We start from the raw sequence: 22,669 nt of genomic DNA, 5'->3' as shown, positions 1-22,669 counted from the left end.
ATGTTATAGGAGTGAGATGGATAGAAATGTATCTAGCAATGAAAGCCACATTCCTCCAGAATAGCACGTAAGTCTTCCGTAGCAAGACTGCAAAAGAACAAAAAGGAGCTCACAAATATTGTTCCAATAATAAAATAAATGATCTTTAGAACATAAAACAGGCCGGGAACTGTGGTGATGCTAAGAGCTACATTTGGCAATGGGAATGCGGATCCGCTTTACAGGAGACGTATTACACCCACAGAACAGAAGACAAGACTCTTTAAAACATCTGACACAGATTTATAGAAACGATATCTAGTTGTAAAAACAAAGACTCATAATCACCAAGCCTATTCTCTCCTGAAAGCTACGATGACAGCGGCCATCTTTCATTTTAGAATCTCCTCATTCATTCGAGTCTCAAAAAAAAGGATAATTAAAAGTATAAATCTTTCTGGCACAATTTGTAAGCATCATAAGGAAGTAGTTAGGATAATATTATACCCCATTCATATTGCACTTAATTACCAGGTTCGTGCCAGTTTCTTGCCGGTTCAACCCGGTAATTGGTGCGATGTGAAAGGGGTTACCAGGTCCAGCAACCCGGGAGCAACGCGGCAATGCGAACCAGTAAAAAAGAAGGGTTCTTACCAGTTTGTTGCCGCGTTGCTTTACGGTGTGAACGGGTTAATTGGGTCGAGCGACCCATTTCCCGTTCACACTATGGAGGAGGCAGTGCTTTGAGCAGCGCCAGGTCTGAGCGCTGTCTCCTTCACCCGTCTCCAATGATGCTCTGCCCCACTCCCGCATGACATCAGCGAACCGCCAATATTGTCGGTTCGCTTAAGTGATCTGAAAATGCAGGGTCGCACCGCAACTGAACCGTTTTAAAGTCCCAGTGTTGCCCTGCAATTTGCGATGTAAAAACAAGTTATTTTAAAAAACTGCTGTACTTCACTATGATATAATTGGGTGTGGTATAGGGTTTCGACAGTCGGGATCCCGTCAGTCATTAGCCCGACGTCAGGATACCAACAGCATGGCGAGCGCAACAAAGCCCCTTGCGGGCTCGCTACGTTCGCCACCCCCACGAGGAAGAATAGCCGGTGTCCGTCAGGAAACCCATCTGTTGGTGTTTTAACAGTTGGGATCCCGACGTTGGGTAAATGACTGTCAGGATCCCGACTGTCGGGACCCCATCCGGCACCCGATATAATTACTGGGGATAGTCAGTCATTATCACTTCGCCTACAAATGGTCACATCTGGGCAATGTTAAGTAGCTACAGATGTATTCAACATACAATGTTGCTTCAGTCGCACCAAATAGCGACTCTTGTTGTGCCAGGTCCTGGGGGAATGGGCTGTACAGAACATCTTTCTCACTTGAAACGTGTATCTTATTCCCATAGATGAAAAAGGAACAAAACTACATAGCTAAACTGCTCTGACCAGTTTGATGTGCAACATTTGTGTATGTGTGTATTACATAATATATAAGTTAAATGTTAATGCAGAAGATTTATTTCACAATAACTTCCACTATTTTTCATCTGCGACTTTGTTTGTATGTTTGTAAAGCCACATTACCCTATACTCGCAGACGCCAAATTTGGCGGTGACCCGGTGAGAGGAGGGGGATCAGGGGCAGCAGCATTGGTAAGTGTATACACACTTACCGATGCTGGGTGTGAGGAGCCTGCAGCATGACTATCGTTAACGGGGACTCCCTAATCCAAACAAGTTTGGACAAGGGAGGGGGTTGTTATGAATGTTTTGGAGCGTTGCTTACTACATGGAGTGTACACACTAGTCAATCAGAAAGCCCTTTCTGGGCTACCTTTCTTACCAGTTTGTTGTCGCGTTGCTTTATGGTGTGAACGGGTTAATTGGGTGGAGCGACCCGATTCCCGTTCACACTATGGAAGAGGCAGTATACACTTACCAATGCTGCTGCCCCTGATCCCCCTCCCCCAGCGGGTCACCGCCAAATTTGGCGTCTGCAAGGATAGGGTAATGTGACTTTACACACATACAAACAAAGTCGCAGATGAAAAATAGTGGAAGTTATTGTGAAATAAATCTTCTGCATTAACATTTAACTTATATATTATGTAATACACACATACACAACATACTAGGCAATATTGTAAACAATATCGCCTAGTATGTATGGGGCTTAAAACCAATCCCTTTGCGGTTAGTCACAGCGTAGCATCTGTAGTATTCTATGTGGTGTTTCTCTGAGCCTGAATAGCAAATAAAAAGATGCAAAAAAAACAAAAACAAAAAGAAGAGAAAAAAAACTATGCGCTAGTTCAAGTCAGACAGTGCATTTTGCCCCTTGTAACATTGACACTATGGCGTAATTTTACTAAATCTAAAAGAGGTGATGTCTATCACAACCAATCAGATTTGGTACTTGTGTAGTTTCACGGCGGCAGTTACGTAGTCAGCGTAGTGTCCCGGTCAGAATCAGCGTAGTGTTCCCGCGGCCGGCGTAGTCAGCTTGTGTCTGCGACTGTGTGTACGTTTGTTCCTAACCGGAGCTTATGCAGTTAGCGTAGTCAGTCAGCATTATGCAGTTAGCATAGTCAGTCAGCGTTGTGTCAGCGCTTATTACATTGTGTGGGAACCATTGACAATTTTTCACCTGCCTGAAATGACAGGTGTGAATGTGTTCCTGAAACACCCCCACTATCCACGTCGGCTTGGAGTTGATTTTATTAAGTGTGGTGAGCGCAGCGAGCCACCGAGGGGACGTGGATTACTTGACGTGTATTCCGCGTCCGCTCGACACACTTTATAAAATCAACTCCACGCCGACGTGGATAGTGGGGGTATTAACAGGTCGTGAGGGCTCATACCGCATCCACCCGCCATGCTTTGGGCTGACGTGGATAGTGGAGGTTTGAAATGGCGGCATTTGCCAGTATGTAATATGGAGCATTGGCAAATGCGGCCTTTTTTGTGCATGAGACGCACTTGCCGTCTCCCTGAAGCAGACATGGGCAGGATTGCCGTACCCTTCCGCCCAAATTACTGAGATGCACAAGTGTATGAGACGCTCGTGCATCTCAGGCAGATGGAGCGCATCTCTGTCGGCGCCCGCATGATCGCCTCCCCGCCGGCGTCCATCAGCGCATGGAATCTGGCGGTTACCGGCGATGTGTGAGAGGCTGGCCAGGGACACCGGGGACAGAGCTGCAGCTCGCGGGGACGACAGGGTGACTACACTGCCTGATGGGGACACTACACTAACTACCGTTGGACTACGCTGACAGCGTAGCGTAGCCTGCCACCTTGAAACTACAATAGTACCTCAGATTCTATCTAGCATTTTCTAGAATGCAACAGAGAAATTATAGACAGAACTTGATTGATCTTCACTAAATCCTTTATGTGTATGAGGACACATCTGTATAGTTAATAGCAATAGTAATGTCTTGGATCATTACCTACCATGAATGGGCTTAGAGTGCTCCTGTATTTCACATCGTGTCGTGCCAGAGGTAACATCCCACACCACTATTTTCCCGCTGGTATCGGCAGATGCCAAACGCAGGGCATAGGGAGAGCCCAGATTGTGGTGGTAGTTTTCCCTGGCCCATTTAACCTGCATAAAGTGGGAGAAAAAAACAAACACTTAAATACTGCAGCTAAGTTCTCTACACTGGGTTCAATGTGTGCACGTGACCACAGTTCATAGAGAACACTGCCCTAAAGAGCTTACACTCAGCGCAAAGCAGAATTTTCTGCAACACAAAAAAAGGGAAATTTACAGTAAGGGTTAAAAGAAGCAAAAATAGACTACAATAGGGATAGCGGACTAGAATGAATGTTAAATGAGAAGAATCAATGCATGCAGCAATTTCCATACATGACTGCTGCTGCTCAGGAATATTATACAGGTGAATAGAGATGAGAAAAGCCCTGAAGGCTACTGGTTTAATAGAGGCTACTTTAGAGCGGTTTGGTAGGATGTATAGAAATGTAGGGTAGATATGTGTTAGCGAGGACTTTCCTTTCCCTGACACACAGTAAGTGCAGCTGATCAGTGTCTGATAATGACCCGCAGTCAGTCAGTGACCAAGCAGACCTGCTTACCTTCACCACATCGACTTTGTGCTTTTCTAAAACTTGAAGTGTCTGTGCGGTGCTGGGATCTACCACAAGGACCAGCGAGTGACAGCCATATGCAATAAGACCTTGACAGCCCCTATTAAGAAAGTACCATTATCAACAGTGATGCCAGGCCAAGTTATAAAAGAAAACATAGATTAATAATGTGGATACTGGCACCAGGAGAACTAGCCAGCGGGCACAGCCATCTAGCACAACAGACTAGAGACTGTGCAAGTAAAATCAATTTGTGCAGCTGCATCAACAACACCTGCGGCATATTTTCCAATTAAAAGATTCTAGACGAAAATAAATTTAAAGCAGCAATACCATGAACAAAAAAAATGGACGAAAAGGGGATTTTTATAAGAACTTACCGTTCGAATCCCTTTCTCTGAGTCCATCCTGGTGACACAGCTCTACCATGGGATGTAGGAGGGTCCGCAGGAGCCAAGGCACCTATGCTGACTTCTTTTGAGAGCAGGCTCCTCAGTTCAACTTCTAAAGCACACTGGAATACATTACTCAGTACAACGCCTGAACATTTTATTGTGCACAATCAACATAAACAATAACATGACAATACATGAACGGTATCATTTACTGAGCGTAAGGGAGGGATTGCTGTGTCACCAGGATGGACTCAGAGAAAGGGATTCGAATGGTAAGTTCTTACAAAAATCCCCTTTTCTCTTTTGTCCATCCTGGTGACACAGCTCTACCGTTCAAGAGCCGGTCCTTTGGTAGGGTACGCTCAGGCTTACAGTTCTCATCTCTGCTTGCCCAAATGAAGCGTCCTCCGACGCAAACTCATGGAACCTAAAGAATTTTGTAAAGGTATGAAGAGAGGACCAAGTGGCAGCTCTGCACAACTGCTCCGCTGTAGCCCCATGACGTACAGCCCAAGAGGAAGCAACTGACCTGGTGGTATGGGCATTAATCTGTGAAGCACATGTCTTCAACCTGTGGCCCTCCAGATGTTGTGGAACTACATGTCCCAGCATGCCCTGACAGTCTTGGCATGCTCTTATAGGAAAAAAATGTGGCAATGCATGTTGGAACATGTAGTTTCACAACATCTGGAGGGCCACAGGTTGAAGTCCCCTGCCTTGAAGGAATAGGTCTACCTACCTTAGTGTAGGCAAAGGCAATGACTGACCTTAATCATATGGCAATGGTCTGCTTTGAAGCAGGCAACCCTCTCTTATGTATGTCATATAAAAGCAAAAGCAAATCAGATTTGCTGATGTCCTTTACCCTTCCAACGTATATTCGCAAGGTGCAAACCACATCCAGTTTCTTTAACTTGTGCCTAATTTTTTGTCCCTTCAGGAGGGGAAAACACCGGGAGCACAATCTCCTGGTTGAAATGAAACGAAGACACTAACTTAGATAGAAACGCAGGCACTGTTCAAAGCACAGCCCTGTCTTCATGAAAAATCAAAAATTGAGCCTTGCAAGACAAGGCCCCCAACTCCGAAACTCGCCTAGCCGAAGCTATAGCCAACAAAAAGGTAACTTTCCAAGATAGAAACTTAAGATCAGCCGACCTTAACGGCTCAAAAGGAGGTTTTTGGAACACTGACAAAACCAAGACAGGTCCCAAGGCGCCACCTGGGGTTTGATCCTCATGACTCCCTGTAAAAAGGTCTGAACTTCAGGTAACAGGGCTACCCTTTTCTGAAAGAAAATGGATAATGCCGACAACTGTACCTTTAAAGACTGTAGACTAAGCCCTGCAGAAAATCCATCCTGGAGAAATTCTAACAGTCTAGATAATTTGAACTTAGAGGTGTGTACCCTCTGACGCTCATACCACCCGATATAGATCTTCCAGACACAATGGTAATTTGCAGCTGAAACAGGCTTGCGAGCCCTGAGCATGGTCTGGATAACAGCTTCCGAAAACCCCTTCTTCCTTAGTAGGGAGGTTTCAAAAGCCAGGCCGTCAAATTTAGACGAGCTAGGTCCAGGTGTAGAAACGGTCCTTGTTTGAGCAAGTCCGGCCGAAGAGGTAGATGCCAAGAGTCCATGGACAACCTCAGTATGTCTGAATACCACGATCTCCTGGGCCAGTCCGGTGCAATCAGTATGACCTGTACCTCCTGCATCCTCACTCTCTTCAGGATCTGCGGAATCATAGGGAACGGGGGGGAACACGTTGGCTAGTTTGAAATGCCACGGAACGGTCATGGCATCTATTGCCCACGCCTTCGGATCCCTGGTTCGACAGCAGAACCTTGGAACCTGACCGTTGTTCATGGACGCCATCAAGTCGACCTCTGGGAGCCGCCAGAGTGCCAATATTTCCTGAAAGACTTCCTGATGAAGCGCCCAGCAGCTGTTCCCTGCTGAGGAAATCCGCCTCAACATTCCGGATCCCCGGAATGAATACAGCCGACAGAGCAGGAATGTTCACCTCTGCCCACTGGAAGATCCGCGAGACTTCCTGCATTGCCATACTGCTGCGAGTCCCATCCTGATGATTCAGGTAAGCCACAGCTGTGGCATTGCCCGACTGTATGCGGACAGGTGATCCCTTCAGGAGATCCCCTGCCTGCAGAAAGGTGTTCCAAACCGCCCAGAGCTCCAAGATGTTGATCGGCAGTCTGGGTTCCTCCTTGGACCACAGACCCTGAAACCTCAAGTGCAGAACTACCACCCCCCAGCCCCTGAAACTGGCATCGGTCATGACAACCAACCAATCCCATGAGCGGAGGAAACGCCCCAGTTGCAGCGACTCCAGATATATCCACCAGATTAAGGACTCCCTCGTCTCTCGAGACAGTGACAGCCTTTCCTGTTTCACGGTCTTTGAATTTCCCTACCAACATGAGAGAATATTCCATTGAAATGTTCTGGAGTGGAACCTTGCAAACCTGCAAAGTCTCGAAAGGTTGCCACCATCTTGCCTAACAGTTTTACTCTCTGCCAAACCCTAGGAGTCGGGGACTATAAGATCAAGAAAACCAAATGACGAATGTCTACTGCTTTGGATTCTGGGAGAAACACACGGTGTAGGTGTGTGTCCAAAATCACCCCCAGAAACTGAGTCTCTGTGTGGGTGTTAAATGTGACTTTGGGAGGTTCAACAACCACCCATGTTCTTGGAAGAGCCGTGTGGCAATGTCCAGATGTTCTTGTAACTTCTCCGCCTTGAACAGGAGGTCGTCCAGGTATGGAATGATAACTATCCCTTGTAGTCTGAGGGCCGCTGCCATGACAGCCATAACTTTCCTGAATACCCTCGGCGCTGTGGCCAGGCCAAAAGGAAGAGCCTGAAACTGTAGATGTCTCCCCTATCGCAGTAAGGACTGATGTTCCTTTAAGATAGGCACATGTAGATAAGCATCCTGGATGTCCATTGATGCTAGAAATTCCACCTGACTCTATGCTTAACAGCACAGAACGAAGAGACTCCATACAAAAGTGGTCCACCCAAAGATGCAGATTTGAAGATTTCAAATTTAGAATGGGTCTGAAGGACCCATCTGGTTTGCGGACCAAAAAAGAGAATTGAATAAAAACCTCTCTTTCTTTCTTCCTGAGGTACCGGAACCACCACTCCCTTCTCGAGAAGGGACGTTGCCACCCCCAAGAGAGCTTTCCGCAGGCGAGCTTCCCATGGTAAGAGTGTTAGAAGAAACCTCTTTGGGGGGAGACCCCCTGAGATTTATTCTGCAACCCTGTAAAATGATGGAAAGAACCCAAGGGTCCGTGGAGGAGATGATCCACTGGTCCCAAAACTTCAGGAGACAACCCTCCACTCTGACTCCAGAATGGAGAGTCTCCGCCCGTCATGCGGAGGACTTATCCTCGCTTTTGGACGGGTGCTTCTTGGCAAAGGCGCCGAAACGGGATCGGGTGCCCTCCACTTACTGGCTGGAAACTTTCCTCTATCTGCCTGTCCTCTTTTAGACGCTCCCCCTCGAAAGGAAGAATGAAAGGACACCCTAAAGCCCCAAACTTGGACACTGAATGTTTTGACGTGGTGGGGAGAAAAGTGCTCTTCCCTCCTGTTGCTTGCTTTATAATGGACTCCAGTTCTGACCCAAAAAGCAGCTCATCCTTAAAGGCCAATGCCTCAAGAGACTTTTTTGATTCGCGGTCTGCTTCCCAAGCTTTTTGTTAGGAACCATCAGTATGGTTCAGTTCTGTTTTGTGTTCTGTTCGTGTTTGGCATTTGACTCTTTGGCGGCCTCCGGTGGTCAGTCTGTACCATTGCAGCTCAAATCTTCTGGAGTCTTGATTTATTCACAAGGCTGATTGATAATGAGCTCATTATTCCTGCTGGCAGGTTGCCTGGAGATGTCACAGGTGTGCTAATCACCTGAGTCCTTCTTAAGGCATTCTCCCCAGCAATGCAGAGCCGGTGATAGCTTCCTATTTCCTGGTTTGCAATTTCCTGGTCTGGATTGTCTTGTTCTGTCAAGTCTCTTGTCCTGCTGCAGTCTAGGTCCAGTCATCCTGTGCCTTGTGCAGGATTGTCCTGGGACGTGCTGCTGATTCCTTTCTGCCTGAGCCTGCTGCACTTGCTGACATCTTGGCACTTCCATCTTCCATCTTATATCCGGTGTCGTGAGTACTCTGAGCCTGCAGTTTGGTGGCTCTTTAGCATGTCAGTTACCCTAGCGGAGGTTGTGCATTATTCCTCCTTTTTTATTTTTGTGGGGTTAACCCCTTAAAGTTGTGCTGGGAACAACTTTACGGTTTGCGACGAGGTCGCTTGGTTGCGACAGGGTCGCTTGGCCTTGGTTTTGTTTGCGACAGAGTCGCTGGATTCAGTTTCGTTATCTTAGTACTCCAGTGTTTATTTATCCGTTTATCCCGTACTTGTGTTGCAATAGGGATTTGTACTTCTGCGTTATCCTTCATAGCTAGGGTTCATTAGTTTAGTTAGATTCTCCTCTTGGACTTATCCTTGGCAGTCGTCGTGGGCTTGTCACCACCGAACACCTGGCTGCACCGGAGCTTGGGTGGGCTTAACTCGCCCTTTCAGCCGTGGCGGCTACAGGCGAAGCCTAGCATCCCGCAGTCCACAGCCACCTGCCAGAGGGAGCCAATAGAGTCAGGCTAGAGGATAGCACCACTGACCAGTCTGAGTTGGCACTATGGATGCCAATCCCGGGGCATTTTTTCAATCCCGGGATTCGGGATTGAAAAATGCTCAATCCCGGGATTCCCGGGATCCCGGGATTGGCTTTTCCAATAAAAAGACACCCTGGCTGCCCCACATTTACCTTTATTTGTGGAAGCAGCAGGGTGGCCAAGCGCCCGGTTGCTGGGTGGGGGGACAGGTCATCCATACTCCTTGCTGGGTGCGGGCTGGCATGCTGGCTGGGAGAGCGGGTGGATTTGCTGGCTGGCCGGGTGGACTTGCTGGGCGGGCTTGCTGGGTTCCTGGGCGGGCGAGTGGGCTTGCTGGGTTCATGGGCGGGCAGGCGGGCTCCTTGCTGTCTGGGCGTGCGGGCAGCGCAGCATCAGCCTGCGCAGCGTGACCTCTGATCTCGTCACGCTGCGCAGTGCTGCCGGGAGAAGTCGTGCAGCGTCTGAGTGATGCTCAGACGCTGCCCGGCATTAGACTGCGCGCATGCGCAGTCTAATCCCGAAATCCCGGGATTGGAAACTCCAATCCCGGGATTGAAATCCCGGCGTTTTGGGGGCCAAATCCCGGGATCCCGCCGATCCCGATCCCGGGATTGGCCACCCTAGTTGGCACTAGGTTACCAGAGTTACTCCCTGGATCGTAACACTTTTAGCCAGAGCTCTCCTTGCTGACAAAGATGTGGCAGAAACTTTTGACGCCATCTTTGCACCTTCTTCCCCAGCCTCACATACATACTCTGCCGCACACCTGAGCTTTTCAGCCAGTGCGAAAGCCTCAGAATCAGGCTGTAGTTGATTTCCTAAGGCTTCAGCCCATTTAATCATAGCCTTGGATACCCATGCAAAGGCAATAATAGGGCGCAGGGTAAAGCCCACCCCTTCAAAAACCGCCTTAAGGCATCCTTCAATCTTTTTGTCTACTGGGTCTTTAAATGCCGAACCCCCTTGAACAGGTAAGGCCGTGGCTTTAGACAACCTGGTGCATCCACTAAAGGGATTTCTCCCATAATTTAACATGTTCCTCTGCAGGGAGCTAGTTCAGGACACCCCTGGGACCCAGGAAAACCTCTCTGTAAAAGAGCTTAAGCGCTGTGCAGAAGACGCAGCAGCGTCTCTCTGCAAACAGAGAGCTGACGGGACGCGCTTCTGTCAGCCTCTGCTGCGCTTTCAGTGTGTGTGAATTAATAAAATAAAAAACCCTAGCTACTCTACTCCAAAAACGTCTGCAGCCGGTCAGCACAGCACTCACTCTGGTGGGCACCTAAAACGAACTGGGGAACTCTGGGATACAGAAGGGAGGAGCCTGCTCTCGAAAGACGTCAGCATAGGTGCCTTGCTCCTGCGGACCCTCCTACATCCCATGGTAGAGCTGTGTCACCAGGATGGACAAAAGAGAAAATTTATTTTATACAGATAACTGTGGCAGGCTATAAAAAAAACAATCTTGGTATGTAGAATTGTTCCATTATTTATTTCTACAATATAATGGATTATAAAGGTAACAGTAACATGATGAGCAGAGATGTTTTGGAACACCCCTTTGAGCTTCGTCTTCTCTGTTTACTCCTTAGCAAATATACTCTGGGGCATCCAGGGAAAGATTTTGAAAAGGTGAATGATTAGTAGTAGGACAGCTAAGAAACCTCCATCTCTCTTACAATATCAACCATCTAAAAGTTAGCAGAAATAAGCTTCCTGTAAAGTCCTTGTAAAAATCTTATCTCCACCCTACACATTCCCAGGGGCAAATTCAAACATGTTCGCACAAGTTTGGGTCTAGCATGTGCAGGCCCCAGCTGCCAGCGCCTTCGGCTAAGTTTTTCTTAAATGGAGGCGCTCACAGCCAGAGTGACAGGCACGGGGTGTTCCTGGGTGGACCCCCAGCATTTCATTGGCGTTCCCCCAAAAATGGTGGGCGGTACCAAGTGGACGCAGATGTTCCCCCCTCCCCGCGTGCGCCTGCTCGGGGCAGGCGGATTACGTTGTGGATGTACTCTCTAATCATCATGATGGCCATGGAGTTGATCTTGTTTTGTTTGTACACTTTCTGATTTCTTTAGTGCTCCATCCCCCTCTCAGCCTATCACCAGACCACCAACAATCTATCCCCCACTACTTTATAACGTTATACTAGAAATCCTCACTTTCCTTTCTGCAATAATGTCTCTCCAACATTTCCCTATGCTGATCTCAGCCACACACCGATAGTAGCTCCAACTCCCCTCAGAGGTGAGCAATGTTCCTTCTTACCACTGCTGCAGAAAGTCTCTGGATATTTATTATAATATATAAATTATTCTTCACCTTCCCACATCAACAACTCCGATGACCATCCCTGCCTAAGAACTTGCTTTTTACTTCAAGGACTTGACAGACAAGGGCAGATGTGACATGGGATCCTCTTCTGCAAACAACATCCGGTTTATGCACCATTTGGCACAGTCCCTATGGTCTATGCCACAAATGAAGATGAAGGAGCAAATGTATCAAGCGATGTATTTGTAACCACCATTGACTTTCACCTCTAAATGCATTCCCAAAGCACCCGTGTAATCTTCTTAGGCTATTACACCTGATTACCAAGCTCCACACAGCTTAGGCAAACATTATTCTCTGTCTTTACTCAAATAAAATACTAATCCACAAACCCAGATTGATTTGATATTGGATGAAGTAGCTTAATAAGCCCTTTTCCCACTGCAATCTGGCTGTATCAATATGCAGTCTGTACCGAAGCATATAAAACAGTGGTGGGGAACCTCAGGCCCGGGGGCCGTATGTGGCCCCCATAGCGGTCTGAGTGGCCCTCCTACCCACCCGGCGGCTTTGCCGGGAGTCAAGTACAAGGGACTTCTTGCGAGAGGTCGGTAGTTCTTGCAAGATTCCTCTTAATCAACAGCAACCGGAGACTGTCAGTCCTATTCAGCAGCAGCCACCGGAGCGTGGGACGGCCGCAGCAGGACAATTTTTAAGAGAAATTTTTACATATGGCCCCCGAAGGCTTTTTCCACCATACAATTGGCCCTTGGCCCAAAAAAGGTTCCTCACCCCTGATATAAAACAATACACTAATTGTTTAAAATTCATTTTCTATTTGGCTTTATGCGATCTGTGGTTGTAAATGAGCATTTCAAATACATTGTTAGGATATATGGCCACTGGCGTTCAAATGTTTGTTGTATTCATGAAGAAAACCCATTGTTCCAATCAAGCACAGAACCATTTGCATTTTAACATCAGTTGCAGCCGCATTTTTAAGACATAAAACTTTCCCATTTGTGTGCATTGGCCGCATTGAGAGACATTTCCATGAGAATTAAATAGTTTTTTCTATCTCCCATCTCCAATCTAAAGTAATGGAGTGACACTCAATTGTTGGGGTTGGGGGGTGCAAGTTACTGGGCGCCTATGACTTATTGCACATATTGGGTCCTAATGAACCATGCATAGATGCACAGAGCGATTAATCCTATGCAAATACTGGGTAAGCTACGTTTCGGCGCTCATACACCAGACATTGCGGATTCCTACTCAAACAACTGAATTGCTATTGTCACTTTAGATGGGAGCAGCAAGCAGCACAGAACAATTGAATTAGCCTTATCTGCATTACCATATCTCCAAAGTAGCCTGCTTCTTATGGGACCGTTCCAATTCACAAAAGGGGTCGGGCGTAAATGGAGAGAACATTTCTGTGCTGAGTTTAGGAGGATAAGGCCTGGGCTTATCTTGTCTGGCATGTGTAAACATTGGGTGGTATAAAAACCTATGTTCTTATACAAAGGAGCAAACTATAAGCTATTGTTCATTATTTGATAATATTATAGATATTCTGTAATTTTAAATTACAAAAACAATCAGAAAAACCCCAGTAAGCAAAGAGAAACGGCTTTCTATGGACACACACTGTTATAGAAGTAAATGGTACCAAATCACAGCTACTCAAGGCTTTGTTCCCTTAAGCAGGAATATGATGTATATGGTATCACACAGACTGGTACATAAGCATCGTACTAAAAAAAAAAAAAAATGGTCCTTATCAAATAAATTTAAAACAAACAGATGCATCACAAATTACAAGGATCAACATTACTTTTATTTCTTCATGCTGCCATTCTCCATGGTAATGCTATTTTGGCAGAGATCAAGCAACTGATAATAACAATCCCCCCCCCCCCCTCCCCCCCCCTATCCAGCACAAGAAATGCTTTCAAGAAAGAAGCAGTCAAACAATTTAAGACTTTTAATTTACAAATGTTACTGGATTAAAAAACAGGATCAAATACAATGAGATAAACATATTGTAGGCATCAGCAGCTTCCCAGTGTGGCCGAAGTTTAAAAGGGGGAAATCGTTGAATATTGGTTTTGCCTTTTAAATGATTGCCCCTTTAAACCATTGGACAGTCTCGCCTGCAACATTAATGCATATGGATGACAGGCAGATGTGATTCCGGAAGCTAGAACACTGTCCTGATGGACAGAATCCCAGACTCCCAGAATGCGGATAGGTATACTTACATTTCTCCTTACCCACCTTAGCCCAGGCATAGGCAACCTGTGGCTCTCCAGCTGTCGTGAAACTACAAGTCCAAGCATGTCTTGCCACAGTTTTGCTATTAGGAAGTGTTAAAACTGTGGCACATCATGCTGGGACTAGTGGTTTCACAACAGCAGGAGAGCCGCAGGTTGCCTACAACGGCAGGTTGCCCGGCCTAATACCCGCCCCCTCCCCCCCCACAACCTAAACCAGGCAAGGCCAAACTATGGCCATCCAGCTGTTGTGAAACTAGTCCCATCATGCTTAGCGTCTTAATACTTACAAATGGTGACAGAATATCTGACATAAATGTGGGTGAAAATCTGGGATCCAGTGACCATCAAGCAGTATGGTTCAAAATAAAGACAGAGACTGACTCATCGCACACAAAAACAAAGGTGTTAGACTTTAGGAGGGCTGATTTTGTAGAGATGGGAAACTCTGTAAGGGATTCTTTGGCAGAGTGGAGGAACTTGGAAGGAATGCAGGATAAGTGGGAAAAATGTAAAAGTGCAATTCTAAAAGCAACAGAACTTTGTGTCAAAAGAGTTAGGAAAAACACAAGAATAAGAAAGCCATTGTGGTTTGCAAAAGAAGTAGCAAGTATTGTGAAAGCAAAAAAGTTGGCCTTTAAGAAATTTAAGCAGACGCAGAAGAATGAGGACAAAGAGGTGTATATTGTTAGACAGAAGGAGGCTAAGAAGGTAATCAGATGTGCAAAAGCACAGGCTGAAGAGAAAATGGCCCAGTCAGTGGGTAAAGGAGGGAAAACTTTTTTTTAGGTATATAAGTGAAAGGAGAAAAACAAAAAGTGGAATATTTAGACTGAAGACAGAGAGTGGAAGTTTTCTTAAGGGGGACAATGTAATAGCAGATAATATTAATAATTATTTCTGCTCAATATTCACTGCTGAAAGAGACGGGAAGGGGCCACAGTTAAGTTGCAAGTATAGTCAGAAAACTGAGGGAGAGACAAGTACATTTACAGAGGAGAAAGTCCTCACAGAAATCTCAAAACTGAAAGTGGATAAATCAATGGGGCCAGATGGGATACATCCAAGGACACTAAAAGAGCTTAAAGGGGAGCTGGTAAAACCAATAACAGAATTATTCAACCAGTCACTTGCTACTGGAGTAATCCCAGAGGACTGGAAAACAGTGAACGTAGTCCCACTGCACAAAAGTGGAAGCAAGGAAGAGGTAAGCAACTATCGACCAGTGAGCCTTACATCAGTAGTAGGGAAATTGATGGAAACACTCTTAAAACAAAGAGTTGTAGAATATCTCAAAACCAGCAATTTACAGGATCCAAAACAGCATGGGTTTACTGGGGGAAGATCATGTCAAACAAATCTTATTGACTTTTTTGACTGGGTGACTAAAGTAATAGATCAAGGTGGGTCTGTAGATGTAGCTTATCTAGACTTTAGTAAAGCTTTTGACACTGTCCCACATCGCAGACTGTTAAATAAACTTGAAAGTTTGGGATTGGATTCTAAGATAGTTGAATGGATAAGAGCGTGGTTGCAGGACAGAAAACAGAGAGTTGTAGTAAACGGAGTACAGTCAAAGGAGGGAAAGGTTACAAATGGAGTATCCCAGGGATCTGTACTTCGACCAGTGCTTTTTAATATCTTTATTGGTGATATTGCAAATGGAATTGAGGGTAAAATGTGCCTTTTTGCAGATGACACAAAGGTATGCAACAGGGTAGACACACCAGGAGGGGTAAAACAAATGACTGAGGATCTAGGTAGATTAGAGGAATGGTCAAGAGCATGGCAACTACAGTTTAATGCCAAAAAATGCAAAATCATGCACTTCGGTCTCAGAAATTCAAAGACTAAATATAGTATAAATGGCACTATAATGGAAACTACTGAGGAAGAGAGGGATCTAGGTGTCACTATTTCAGGGGACTTAAAAGCAGGTAGGCAATGTAACAAAGCAATGAAGAAGGCAAGTCAGATGCTTGGTTGCATAGGGAGAGGTATCAGCAGTAGAAAGAAAGAAGTAATAATGCCACTGTATAGGTCATTGGTACGACCTCACCTAGAGTATTGTGTTCAGTTCTGGAGGCCATATCTCCAGAAGGATATAAATACATTAGAGACTGTACAAAGAAGGCCAACTAAAATGCATGGCCTACATCACAAAACGTACCAGGAAAGACTAAAAGATCTTAATATGTATACTTTAGAGCAGAGAAGGGAAAGGGGGGACATGATAGAAACTTTCAAATATATCAAGGGTTTTAACAAGGTACAGGTGGGAGACATTCTTCACAGGAAGAGGAGCAACAGAACACAAGGACATGCACTGAAACTAGAGGGAGGAAGATTCAGGGGAAATGTGAGGAAGAATTACTTCACAGAAAGAGTAGTAGATAAGTGGAATAGCCTACCATCAGAGGTGGTAGACGCAAATACAGTAGTACAATTTAAACATGCTTGGGATAAGCATATTGATATCCTTACAAAAAAATAAAGATCAAATATGGTTTGAGGTAACATGTTTAAAAAAAGCGGCAGACTAGATGGGCCAAGTGGTTCTTATCTGCCATCAAATTATATGTTTCTATGTTTCTACAGTTTTGCTATTAGTGAATGCTAAAACTATGACAAGGCTTGCTGGGATGTGTAGTTTCTCAACAGCTGGAGGCCCCATTATTAGTGCCTAACCATAACCTTTCACCCCTGCACCCTAACCTAGCCCTAGTGCCTAAAACTTATCCCCCACCAGCCTAATCCAAATGCCGACAGTTGGGTTTCTGCTGTCTGTATACTCTTGCCAGCCTTCTGACCTTGAGTTGCAATTCCTGCACCTGTATTTGGACTGCCAGCCTCCTGACCTTCAGGCTAACCGAATTCCCTCTATCATGCAAGCTATTACATGTATCTCAATATATGAATGTTTTTTTAGAAAAAGACGATTTTTTTAAATCATTTTAAGCACATTTAAAAAAGACTAAATCAAAATGGGACATGAACAGGAGCATAGGACAGATACAAAGTGATGCATTTTAAATTTCAATAAAAGGGGGTTAATTTTCTCATTAAACAGTTTAGTAGTTCTGTAATTTTACAGTGGCATCATACAGCCTCATGGTGCTGTGGCCTTTGGTTCAATTCTGCTGGGGGGGGGGGTGGTGGTGGTTGGGGGTGTGTGTGTGCATGTGTGGGGTGTGGTATAATACCCCGACAGTCGGGATTCCGACAGTCAGTACTCCGACGTCGGAATCCCGACTGCACAGCGGGGGGAGTGCAATGAAGCCCCTTGCGGGCTTGCTGCGCTCGCCACCTATTTTATTTTCCCTCTATGGGGGTCATGGACCCCCATGAGGGAGCAGTCGGGATTCCGACGTCGGAGTACTGACTGTCGGAATCCCGACTGTCGGGGAGCCGTCCAGCACCCGTGTGTGTGTGTGTGTGTGTGTGTGTGTGTGTGTGTGTGTGTGTGAGTGCCCCATGATTATGATGGATTTCACTGCTACCCAAAAACATATACATAGTGTAACCGGCATCTGGCTGAATCAGTCCGGTTTGTATGTGTGTGCTTTACAGTGTCAAATCACCAACACTCAAGAATTGATGAGCATGAAAAATATATAATACTGCGAGTGTCATATGTTAGCACTAGTTACATAAAGAGTACATATGACTTCCCCAAATAGTAATTAATATATTCCATTTTTGTTTAACACTTTAGAAGGGTAACAGATGGGATGTGACCAAGGCACAATCAGGATATGCAACGCCCATGACTGCAGATCTCACAGCTATACAGCTATTGGTAAAGAGAGACAGAGAACTGGGGCTGTCTCAAAGTACAGTATGGATGGCATGTGATAGGGAAGGTAAAAAAAAAAAAAAAAAGCATACAGTAAAGGATGACGAGTGAAAGAAAGAGACAGCAAGAGACTCACTCTCCATAGAAACATATCAGGGAAAAATAAAGTTTGCAAAACAATGGATGCAGTGCGCAGTTTATGGCCACGTTCTAACAAAACGGCAGCACATCTACCAGCTCACACTATTAATCCATCCGCCAGCGAGCATATTACCCCTAACCCAATTTATGCAGGAAATGACAATAACCAACAGCAGAACCGTCCAAGGAAATAGTCTGCTAATCGGCTTTCATAGGAGGCAGCGAGAGGCTTATTGCCAACCATTCACTATCAAATTGCCTGATGCATGGAGAAGTATTAGGTAGTGCCAGGCCTTATTGTATCACTCCAGACTCCCTCCACCTACTCTGTCCATGGTCACATACTCTGTCCATGGTCACAATCCTATTCACAGACTTACCCAATATCTACTGCGTCCACTCTCATGGTAAGTTGACAAATACTCACTACAGATAACTGACCGCATCACAAATTGAGGAAATCATGCATTTTTTGTGGGGTTGAAGGCAGATTAATTCTACTACATGCTAATATACCAATATTAGCTGTCAATGCTACGTAGAATAGTATTGCGCTTGGGAGTATAATTGGGTGAGGAAAGCAGATCATTTGGTACTCTTTACCTAGAACGGCGCCCGCGATTGGAATCGCGGGCGTCGGGGGTAAAAAATCGCGGTCATCGCGGGTAAATCGCGGGTACATAAAAATCGGGTGCCCGCGATGACCGCGATTTTCCCATAGGGAACAATGTTAAAAAGGCTGATTAACCGCGATTTTAATGTAAAATGCCTCAATGCCCGCGATTTGGACATAGGAATCAATGTTAAATGGGCTACAGAGCCAAAATAGGCACAATTAACCCTTAAATGTCCCCCAAATTTTTTAACGCCACCCCACGATCCACGTCAACCCGAAGCGTGGCGAGCGCAGCGAGCCCGCGAGGGGCGGCGGTACGCGTCCTCCGACCTTTTCATGCCCTACTATCCACGTCGGCGTGGAGTTGAGAATAGAATAGTGTGGCGAGCGCAGCGAGCCACCGAGGCCCGAAGCGTGGCGAGCGCAGCGAGCCCCGCGAGGGGACGCGGATACCTTCACAGGTAAACGCGTCCCTTCGCGGACTTCACAGGTGTCCGCGTCGCCACGGACACCTGTGAAGCCCGCGAGGGGACGCGTATAACTGTGAAGGTATCCGCGTCCGCTCGCCACGCTTCGGGCCTCGGTGGCTCGCTGCGCTCGCCACACTATTCTATTCTAAACTCCACGCCGACGTGGATAGTAGGGCATGAAAAGGTCGGAGGACGCGTACCGCCGCCCCTCGCGGGCTCGCTGCGCTCGCCACGCTTCGGGTTGGCGTGGATCGTGGGGTGGCGTTAAAAATTTGGGGGGACATTTAAGGGTTAATTGTGCCTATTTGGGCTCTGTAGCCCATTTAACATTGATTACTATGTCCAAATCGCGGCCATTGAAGCATTGAATGTAAAATCGCGGTCACCACTAAATTTAACATTGACCCCTATGGGAAATCGCGGTGATCGCGGGCATCGCGTCGCGGCCGTTAATGTACTGCCCGCGATCACCGCGATGGGCGCCCTTCTAGGTAAAGAGTACCGATCATTTTTTAAAATTAACTTTTATTTTACTTTTAAGGGGGCGATTTTAACCCCATTTCTAGGCACTCTGAATAGAACGCCAAGAAATAAAGCACGGATCGCTCCATGTGTATGGCCTTTGGCTGCGGTGATACTTGGTCCCGCGCTCCTGCTATCACCCACAGAGATAGACGGTGCATGCACTGTCTTATCCGGCCAGATGGTGGGGATTTGCCAATAAACAATAGGCAAAACCTCTCTCAACACATAGCATCGCTTAGCACATTGCTCAGCACGGAGGCCAGCATCACCTAACATACAGAGGAGCAATGTACAGTAGGCAACTTAACAATTCCAGATCTAGAATAACGTATCAAGGGGGAGTATGTAGTCGGAAGAGAGAGAAAGCAGCTGCATTGTGAACATGGGAACACATCTACAGTACACAGTCATCGGCCTGACATGGGGTGAATGCCTGACTATTGTATAGATGTGTATGCTGTACTGACCTGGAAGTGCTAGCCCATTAAATGGCTTATATCTCCTGCAAGGGTCGGGATAGGAAGGTCGCATCTTATATGCTGCACAGCCAATTTCCTGATTCCACAGAGGGGCGCATGAGACAGTCTCACCCCCACAATGCATCTCACGGGGGTCAAACTGGGTACCCTGCTTGGTTGATTGGGTGCATTTTACCCAATCAACCGAAAGGTCGGGAATGGGGGTTTAGCTTTAACTGTTATTTTTAAATCACAGCTTTACAAGATGTGTTTTACAAATAACAGGAGCTAAATGGCTGGTACTTTATCTCTCAGTTTTATCACTCACCAAGGCTTAGTGCATTAGCCCTTAAGTCACCTATAAAGAAATCATAGGACAGGGTTGCCTACCCTCCTGGAATGGCCGGGAGTCTCCTGAAAATCGCCTCCTGGCCCCCCGGAAAGGTGGGCAACCCTCCCGGATTCAGGGGGACCCCCACTGCGCCCCCCAAATGCGGCCATCTTCCCCCAACCTCAGCATTTAAATGCCACAATCTGCAGGTCTCAGAGGAGGAGGCGGAGCTAAAATGTCACAATCTCGTCATTTTAGCCCCTCCCTCTCCACAGAGATCTGTGAATTCGGCTATTTTTCATCCTGGGGGTGGGGCCTAATGACTCCACGCTCAAGCCCCGCCCCCTGAGCTGCTGCTGAAAGTCTCCTCTCCGGCCTTCTCCCGGAGAGGAGATTCTAAAATTCGGGAACCCTGTCATTGGCCCTCATTAAGATACATGCAACTGATGCAAACCCTTTCCCACAACCTAGTCCTAGGGCAGCTCTCCTAACCTGCCGCCTCATGTCTTGGCCATCCCTACCACGCTCACTTCCTGCTTTCAGGCCTCCTTGCTGCACCTCATGGCATCTGTCTGTCTCCCCTTCCCTCTAGATGGCAAGCTACTTGTAGCAGGGCCCTCTTTCCTCCTGTTCTCAGTTCTCACTATTCAATTACACCTCTCTCCTACTCAGCGACTGTCTATGCCCGCAGCTCTTTTCACTGATAATCGGTTATCTCTTCCTTCGGCAACCAGCCCCTGGTAGTACGCGGGAAACTCTTTGCTTCCCTATTTCTCAGCAGTATTGTGTGCTGAGAGATGTGCCAATACTGTAATTGTTACCTGTGCTCTGCTTTAGTTTTTCAATCACCGTTATGTTGTGTGTACCATATGTACGGCGCTGCGAGCCACTTGTGGAGCCTTATCAATAAAATGTAATAATATTAATGTCAGTATTTCTCAAATGCAGAAGCACATTGATGTTTTGATGATCTGGCAAATGAGGACCTTAATGAATTGTCCCTGTGTATCATTATAAAACCAGAGACTTGGGTCCAGTGCCAACATTGCAGCAAACATGGAATTACTGTAGATACATGGCTGGTAGCTTAGAACTACTGTAGTTGAAGCCCCTCCATCTGGAAATGAAGCAATACTTCCAGTAATACAGTACTGACAAACAAATCTAGATAATTAACTTTAAATTAACAGACAACTTTGGGGGCGGCAATGCAGCGTTTTGTGGGAGCGGCTCGGACAACGCAGAGTGTCCGGCCTGCTCTGTGTGAGAACCGCAGCAGCTGCTTGACGTCACTTGAAGCTGCTGCAGCACAAAACATGGCCTTTGCGGCTAGGCTGCACAGCCAGGGGGCAGCCGGTGATGTGTGAGTGCTGCGTTGTATAGCGAAGAACTTGCACTATAGTGATGTGCCTGCAAACCTTTGAGGGCACATTGTGGGGTGGGACCTGGTAAGCAGGGTGGTCTTACCCTGTGCTTGGGAGGCCCCCCAGCAGCCTACCTCCAGTAGTTGCAGTTTTGCAAAACTACAGCCAGCATAGTGTATAACCTCCAAAAGGGGGAGCACTTAAATGTCAGCTCACAGAATAATTCATTTTTCTAATGACTAATACTATTTAGAGATGTCATTAAGTGTGTGGGTCTGCAGGAGCGTCACAGTCACAGGATGTTATGGTCAAAAATACACAATGTTCTCTGAACAACAATATCCAGATGTGAATGCAGCAGAACTGCATCACCCTAAACACCTACGGGCCCTCCCCTTGGGTGGGATAATGATGAGGGTTATAATAAATTTTAACAACACACAAAAAATGTGCATTTTGTGTTGCTTAATGCTATTCTGAACAACAGGCTCCAGTTACATTAAATGAATAGATAAGATGGTTCCTATTCTGCATGCACTCTGTAGGGATATTTATTGCAACTTATAACATGAGCCAGGCACTTGGTACTTCTTGCACAATGCTGTGTAAGTATACACAAGCAGCTCCTGTGCAACTACAACTCTCATGTCCTGATGCTACTTAGCTGTATTACAGAGAAGCGGAGAAAGCCTCTGCATAACTAACCCATGCTCCTCTGACCTCTAACCCCTGACCTGTGGACCCTAGCCACTCACCAGTCCAACGCCCCCTTGTTCTGCTGTGTGAGCGCCCCGGTGAGTGTCCTAGTCGACAGCTTAATATTCACGGTGAAAGGAATCATGTCTGGGCCTCGGGGTAGCAGGCACACGGGCAGTTAGTTGGCAGGTAACGAAGAGTCAGATGCCATTACCACAGGGCACTTCCTTGTGTACTCAGTCAGGGTACTGGAATATGCTGCCGGGTCACGTGACGCCAGGAGCATCCGAGCGCTGCCATCGCCATTTTGGAAAAGGGCAATGTTGGATGCATGATGAATTTAGATTTATGGCATCAAATCGGAACTAGCCTCTGACTTAAAAAAAAAATAGTATGAAAGCTGGATTTCATGCGCAAGACTTTATATTACATACAACTCAATTACAAGTATCATTAGTAGTAACAGTTTTTATTGTTTCACTGATTCAATACGTAAAAAGCTCATTTTTTATTCACTGTAAAATTTTAATG

General features: G+C 46.3%; 1 protein-coding gene across 2 annotated transcripts in view; it reads right to left on the bottom strand.

Moving 5' to 3' along the window:
* Positions 1–22,401, bottom strand: part of WDR11 (WD repeat domain 11) — a 114,823-nt gene extending 92,422 nt beyond the window's left edge. The window contains exons 1-3 of one of the 2 annotated variants that reach the window (XM_083149169.1): positions 22,198–22,401; positions 4,089–4,200; positions 3,444–3,597 (exon numbers count right to left, since the gene is read on the bottom strand). In XM_083149169.1, coding sequence (XP_083005295.1) covers positions 3,444–3,597; positions 4,089–4,200; positions 22,198–22,283 — 352 coding nt within the window. In that variant the 5' untranslated portion in view covers positions 22,284–22,401. The remainder of the gene's footprint in view (positions 1–3,443; positions 3,598–4,088; positions 4,201–22,197) is intronic. The other variant, XM_083149171.1, reaches the window with a different exon arrangement.
* Between the last annotated feature and the right edge of the window lie 268 nt (positions 22,402–22,669).

The sequence above is a fragment of the Crinia signifera genome, chromosome 6, assembly GCF_055691185.1.
Source record: "Crinia signifera chromosome 6, ASM5569118v1, whole genome shotgun sequence".
NCBI lineage: Eukaryota > Metazoa > Chordata > Amphibia > Anura > Myobatrachidae > Crinia > Crinia signifera.
The sequence above is the reverse complement of the archived record's forward strand: the minus strand, read 5'-3'. Positions and strand labels throughout refer to the sequence as shown.